Below are 7,571 nucleotides of genomic sequence, written 5' to 3' on the forward strand. Positions count from 1 at the left end.
ATTAACACATTGTCATTAACGCAACATTCGAATATTATAGGAAGTCAAGTTTGTCATGTGATTTTCTAAAATTGATATGTTTATTAAGTTTCGCTACTGTAGAAAATTGGACACTATAGATACAACCAAGTAATGACACGTACTGCATTTTCGTATACTACGTTTTCTGGATGCAATTTAAAAATGAAGGCGACGTGCACTTTTCAATGCGAATAACCGTAAATTAACGTAACAAACGAATCATGCTTATTCTTAATTACGGAACTACAGTTACATCGTACTGAAATATTTTAAACACATATTTTAAATACAGGTACAAAGTGAGTGTGACTGGACGAAATGACGTTCCATGGTTCGGTCCAGCGCTACCAACGCCAACTGTGTTTTTGCGTGGAGTCGAATTCAAGGAATTCCTATTGACGAAGTTGGTGAATGCCGAAAATGCGGCATACAAAGCCGAGAAGTTCTCAAAACTGGAGGTAATTTCATTCTATAAATATTTTCAATTTGTAATTATCCAATAACACTGTGCAACACCAAATTTGTTCCACAACTACTGTTGGGTTATAGAGTTTTTCGCGCTGATTCGCCAACAGTAATTAGGGAACATAAAAAAGTTGAAATTTGTTGGACAGTGTAATTAGAATCAAGTTAATTAACTTAACAAAATAAATTTTCGATCAACAGCTAAGGACAAGGTCGGCTCTTCTGGAGTCGTTGACGGAGGAATTGCAAGCTAAGACCGCCGAATTTCTTGGAGGAGCGATTGGATTGGGTGGCTCTGGGCTAGGATTCGGAGGTAATTGTCCAGTGAGTCCGACAGCGAGTGACACATCAGGATCCGGAAGCGGTGGCAGCGGTTCTAGATTTATCGACACGGTTCGGAAAGCTTTGATATCGCGCGTTAGGAACGCGTCGACGGAGAGCGTGCCGCAACAATTATCAAAGAAGGGTCAATCCGAGCCGAGTCCGCCCAGTAATCGACAGTCGACTACGAAGATTAGTGGGAAGCGTTCGGTAGAACCGTCAAGCCCCTTGGGCTCTCCGGATTTGACCCTTCGAAGGGATTCGGAACGCGGAAGCCCTAGTTTAGGAAGTCAGGACAGTAGTTTGTCCAACACAGACAATCAAGATAGCAGTTTAGCGACTCTGCAGCAGGACGAGGTTGATCGCAGAGAATCCGTGTCGGTCAGCGTCAACAATGACATGACGATAGTGGACAAAGCTCCTCCCGTACAGTCTGTTCAAAGATTAACACACGAGAACCTGCGGAAACAAGAGAGGTCGGAAAAGGTCGAAACAACGCAACGCGTCATTTCCGAAAGTGACGACAGTTCATTGAACAGCGAACTAGAACTCGATCAGGCTGTATATCCGGACAGCGATACCGGCCTTGAATCGATGAGCTCCGCAGAGACCCACGACACCGCACGATGTACCACTAAAGATGGTGTCTTAGAAAATGAAAACTTGAGGATGGAAGTTACTAGGCTTAAGTGCGACAAGTTAGACTTGCTAAGACAGAATGTGGTAAGTAGAAAAGAAACTTGCTATACTTGAACGAAAAGGTTGAACAATTTTATGAGCAAATAAAATTGGGTCATTCCATGCCACAAATCGATCACTTTTTGCAGGCACCATCGTCGATTCTGTTCTAAATGAAATATGTTGTAGTCCACGTGAAATTAGGGGGGGTTTAAGTCATCATTCTTGTCGGTTTCGAATCTTTTTAGAAATGACAGGCCTTCAAAGTTTTCAATTTTTGCCCATTTTGCCGAAACTTTGCCCAGTACGCTTTTGAAATACGATGAATTTTGATTTGCTGCTGTTGTTACACTCGATTAAACTTGGTTCATAGAAATTTGAATCGAGGGAAGCGTATATATGTATCTAAATTCTTCGACTTTTCGCAATAAATTGTGTTTCATGATTATTAACGTATAATATTGTATTTCAGACTTGTCAACGCGACATAAAACGTCTACGCGAGAAGGAGCTACATTTACAATCGGATCTTGCAGCTGCTTCGAAAGAAATTCTGCGGTTACGAGCGCTGCTGAAAGATTGTTCGACGAGTATTCCATTGGACAACAATAATCAGCAAACGTCTACTGTTTAAACGTTATTTTACCATGTGTTTAGTACACCCACAATATTGGCGAGTAACTTCCTGTTACTATTATTAGATTTTACCAACTAGTTAGGCGCAGTAGTTGAGAACTTTGTACACACATTCTTTTCGGAATTGCTTCTACTTAGAAAAAGAATACTTTCCGAACCTGCTTCCCGAAAGTGTAAAATTTGCAAAGAGAAGGCTTTTTGTTTGATTTTAACTGGTACAGTTAAACATTACTAGGTAGAAATTGATAAAAAAACAACAACAGAATGTCAAAAGAGGCATTGTCAGTGAATGGTATTTAGAGATGAAATATAAAAGTGAGTCTGCGATATATAATTATAGCGACGCGTCTTTCGAGATATTTGCAGCGGAGCTAATTGTTACTTGTAGTATAATACTTGTTTCAATTTTAACCATATTATTTATCTATTAATTTATTGATACGCGTAAGTTATAACCTCTAATAGTCAATATAATTACAAGAAAAAACGATCACGTAAACACGTACGAAACGTGAATGTAGATAGAAAAATTCAAAGAAATATATAGACGCATCTTGTCATTATAATTATTAGAAAGGAAAAAAAAACGCTAGTATCAAACAAGTAAAATGGCCTTTAGATTTAGCATTTTTTCGAAACTAAGTGTAAACACATAGAACCGAATATAATACATTTTATCTGTAATTAAATGTTCATAAAAGTACTATACAAATATGATGTAATATATGCAAGTGATCGTATTGCTATACTACGAAGAACGTGCATATAGGCCCATGAAACAGTATAAAGCGTGTGATACGTGTATCAACTTGTAACAACTAATCGTGGACTGTAGAAATGTGTGTTCATCAATATATTTCTGACGTCCATCGTTGTAACAAGGATATGTATCATTAGTTTCAGTATTTATTGTGGTAAATTTACCAAAACCATTACTAGTTTTTTAGTATTAGTCCGCAAACAATTCTAGGAAATACGAGCGCCTCGTTGATTAATCTTCCGGTATTCATTAGCCAACCTAGTGTAAGATTTGGTTTCCTAACCATTCTAACGATTACGATGATTTAGCTGCACCAAATTGTTTAAGTGCGCACAGCGTCTCGATGTGTCAATAGTGTTACGAATAGGATACGTATTACCGTTCGCTATTCACAATTGCGCAAACGTAATCTAAATGTAATTCATCTGCTTCGTGATGCACTTTTTGATTTTCATCATCTTTCACTGACGGTATTAGTATGTTTTACGTTTATCCTTATTATTATTTGTAATCACGTTGTTCTTTATAGATATTTTCTTCTTTGTAAATAATCGACTATCTTTCTAGACAGAAAGATGGGAAATGTTAACGAAATGAAAGGATAGAGGGACATGAAAGTTCACTCATATATAATACCAAAGTTTATTATAGTAAAATCGACGTCTCTTAGTTTTCTACATTCCTTTACAAACAATATATTTGCCTCTGAAATTTATGTATAAGACAACATATTTTTCTTGATCGAAAGTTTTTTCTACAAGTATAATTCTGGATTTCGATGGAACTTTGTATGCCTTTACAAATATTTTGCAGATATATCATAATTATCACTGCCTAAACAATGTCGTTTTCTCAACCGTAACGCGTTTTTCCGTTTCAATGACGATTCGGTTTTCCGATGTAACGCGAACTTTGAAATTCTTCACATTACTTTGATGTCGGAAAGACCATTACTTATGAATTCGAGTTACGAGAAAATATGTATGTGGTTCGTAAAAATTTTATGTCGAGCAAATCGCCAAAACACTGATAGTAACAATTTACTTTCAACCTTTTTTAAAATAATGATCTTTGTAACGCCGGCTAAAATCATTAAATAAAATAATGCCTCTAAAGAGAAGTACATATACGAATTGGCGATTGTAGTACAGTTTGCAATAATGCTATTTTTTACTGTCCTAACAAATAATACGCAGTATATTTTATAGGATTTACGATCTCCATATTTTCACAATGCTGTTGTTTCAGACTGAATCTTACAATATATCTTCAAATTCTTAGTTTTGTGATATTTGTAAAAGACGATCGAGGTTACCGCTTTTTACACCCAAAAGTAAACGATACGATATTATTTATACTACTTAAAAAAGTCCGTACATATTCTTCAAAAATATTACATTCAAGATTAAAGGTTGAATCACTTTAATCGAAAATTGGAATTAGAAAACTAAAACAATTTGCTATCATAAACCGAAAGAGATGGCAATTCTAATATTTAATGTGCATAGATCGATTAATTTATTATTACCAAAATTAAAGCATCACAAATCCTTACAATATGTACCACGGTTGATTATTTTTGTTAATGTTATTGTAAGAGTGTTTCGAAACATGTGAGCATAGCTTCACTAGTGGCCTCAATACACTAAAATAAGGGGGAAAAATTCATATATAAGCATACGTATGTACACATGTCCGATGTGACCTTGTTTTCCGAGTGTACGACCGAATAATTCTTCTAAATCTCTCTGTCTTCCAATAATTCTTTCCATACATTGAGTTGTTCATTTAAATCATTATAGATAACGTTTGATACATCGTGTACGATTTCGTAAACACCCTATATTGTGTAAACATTCCCTTGTAATATATATTTAACCCTTTGCACTTGGAGTTATTTTAACTCGAGCATTGAACATTTCTTCCGACCTAGAATATTTCCATTCCCTATGATTTTTTGAATTGTGTCGATATGAAATAGGTATACAGTAAAGTCGTGATCTAGCTCCCTGAGGATCTTCACGATCACTGTCCCTTCGCCTATCCCTTCCACTGGGGGGCATCCCCGCGAGGGGCTAAGGAGCTCGAGCTGCAGCGCCGGTCTGTATTTACATGCTATCCTTTTCTACGTACGGCATCCTTTGTACTTTCGTCGCGGTCGGCGCGATCAACGCACTCATAAAATAGTTTCTCTACACGATCTCTGTTCCTGCTCGGAACAGGCGGTGGGAGCTAGATCGCAACTTTACTATAATACCTCATGCAACACCATACAATAATTTAGTAATTGATCAGTAGACTGCGGATTTTATGCATTTATGACAAAAATGGGTACGTACAAAATGTTATTACGGAAACAAGGACACAATGGACCGTTTATAAAAGGCATGGGCGCTTTTGTGCTCGCTCGAAGAGATTCCCAAGGAATACCCACACTTCTCCCGGCCGCGCGTCTTGCTCCCCGTGGCGGCCATATTTGCTCCGAGCACTAAATGGGACTTGAACTGGGATATTCAACGAATAACGTATACAGTATAAACTGAAGTGGTATAAAGAACTTCAACTGAACATAAATCAATCCTTAATGAATCCATCAGTACAGTTATGCCCACATATTCTGAAATACACTGTATATCAGTGATGGGCAGTTTGTCCGCCGTGGACAAAAAGGATCGAGCTTCTCCCACCAACGTCTCGTGCCTTCGTGATCGGCTATGGAGGGGCGTACGAGGGGGGAGGAAGCGAAAGAGAGGTTGGTGGGAAAAGCAGGGCCAGCAGGGGCCCCTACCGTGCCCATCACTGCTGTATATTAAAATGTGAAGAATGAATATTTAAAAGAGATATGCACGTACAATGTAATCATTCAGATTTCAAAGCGACAACGTTTCGACATTTTTGAAAAGTAAATATTTTATGGTGTCATCCCCTTAGGCATGGATATATAAAAGGAACTTCCATAACCGTAAATAAAATTCAGTATTTATGAAGAATTATGAATTAACAGAGGTTAATTTTATATATGTGTATACAATACAAAATGTGTTTAATTAATTGACTCATTTGATAGAGAGTCTCTTTGTCTAAAATCTAGGGAAAAGGCTAAATTTACCATTATCTAGTGTGATTTCTATGCTGGCCTTGCAAAATCAAAGAAAGATTATCTATATTACAAAGAGATATGTGTTATTATATTATGAGAGAGTGAGAGATAGAAAGATATAATATTACTGCTATAAATACATATATATATATTTTGTATTTAATATTAATCGCCCAAATTTATCAACCAGAATTGCGAATACTATTACTCTCTGACATACTGACACACGAAAGTATATATTTCTTATGACTGGTGTAAGTATTCGCATTTTTTTTCTATTTTTTCTTTTCTATGCACGACTGTCAACTTGAAAAATCAGTGGTAATGACGTTCGCCAATAAATAAAATTGTTTAAACCCATTACCCGCATTTCTTATCGTACAAGAAGTATCCTTTCCCTTTTTATGTAAGTTTAAACAATACAACAACATTTAATTACATGTCATGTCATTATTTGTTATGAAATTTCTATGAACTTATATTAAAGTTTTGTCCTCCTTGCAATAAATATTTATTCTTTAAAATAAATTTAAAAATATTTCAAACTTTGTGAAGGACTCATTTTATTTACATATAATTCAGTTTTAAAAATATCAATTCTAAGCTTTTAATTTTGACGAAATACACGTGGGTGCACTTTACTATTGCTAGTGTTGAAGCACGCCTGTGGTTGCAGTTTGCAGTGCTTTATTTGACGCTCTTGTTTGACGCATGACTTTTCGTGTGCTTTTTTGATTTTTTCAGAAACACTAGTGCTGCACCAAGTCGATCGGAAACTATAACCTGTTCGTCGTTAGCATGGACTACAACCCAATTGTCTACATTAGTAGAGACTAGAACCCATTGGCTTCCATGATGTATGACGTATGAGATGTTTCTATCACAGACGAAGTATAGGCACCGACGAGGTATGGTATAGGACACAAACAAGATTAGTACCGACATTGTATCATTTCGGTGTACATTTTATGTATGAATCCACAATGAATAAATAAAGACAATGTAATAAAGAAGCGTGTGTGTTTGCGTATATATTTATTGAACCCTCAATTTTTCCCGGACGTCCGACTTGTCGTTGACTTATACTACTGAATTTCGTGCCACCTCCTTCGCTATCATGTTCACCTAATACAAAACTCAGTTTTCGAGGTTTTCGGAGAATTTCGACCGTCTCACTTGTCGTTGAGTTGTACTACAGAATTTCGAATACCTCCTTCGATATCATGTTCTAATACAAAACTCAATTTTCGAGGTTTTCGAAAAATTTCGCGTTTTCGACCGTCTGACTTGTCGTTGACTTATACTACTGAATTTTGTGCCACCTCCTTCGATATCATGTTCTCTTAATACAAAACTCGATTTTCGAAAATTTTCGCCAGTTTTCGGGCGTCTGACTTGTCGTTGACTTATACTACTGAATTTAGAATACTATATCTAAGTTATATATCTATATCTCGTCGGTGTTCTCACAAATCCATGCTAGCGTTGAAGTTAGTGGGTTCTGGTCCATGCTAACGTGGAAGTTAGTGGGTTCTAAGTTAATGTTAATTTCGAACCAAAGGGTTCTCCGAGTTCTGATCCGCTTGGTGC

General features: G+C 36.6%; 1 protein-coding gene across 11 annotated transcripts in view; it reads left to right on the forward strand.

Moving 5' to 3' along the window:
- Nucleotides 1-4,768, forward strand: part of LOC143213626 (rap1 GTPase-activating protein 1) — a 159,036-nt gene extending 154,268 nt beyond the window's left edge. For all 11 annotated transcript variants that reach the window (XM_076433667.1, XM_076433671.1, XM_076433672.1 and 8 more), the window contains 3 exons: nucleotides 314-479; nucleotides 688-1,530; nucleotides 1,958-4,768. In XM_076433667.1, coding sequence (XP_076289782.1) covers nucleotides 314-479; nucleotides 688-1,530; nucleotides 1,958-2,119 — 1,171 coding nt within the window. In that variant the 3' untranslated portion in view covers nucleotides 2,120-4,768. The remainder of the gene's footprint in view (nucleotides 1-313; nucleotides 480-687; nucleotides 1,531-1,957) is intronic.
- Nucleotides 4,769-7,571: the final 2,803 nt, after the last annotated feature.

Source organism: Lasioglossum baleicum, chromosome 11 (genome assembly GCF_051020765.1).
Source record: "Lasioglossum baleicum chromosome 11, iyLasBale1, whole genome shotgun sequence".
Classification (NCBI taxonomy): domain Eukaryota; kingdom Metazoa; phylum Arthropoda; class Insecta; order Hymenoptera; family Halictidae; genus Lasioglossum; species Lasioglossum baleicum.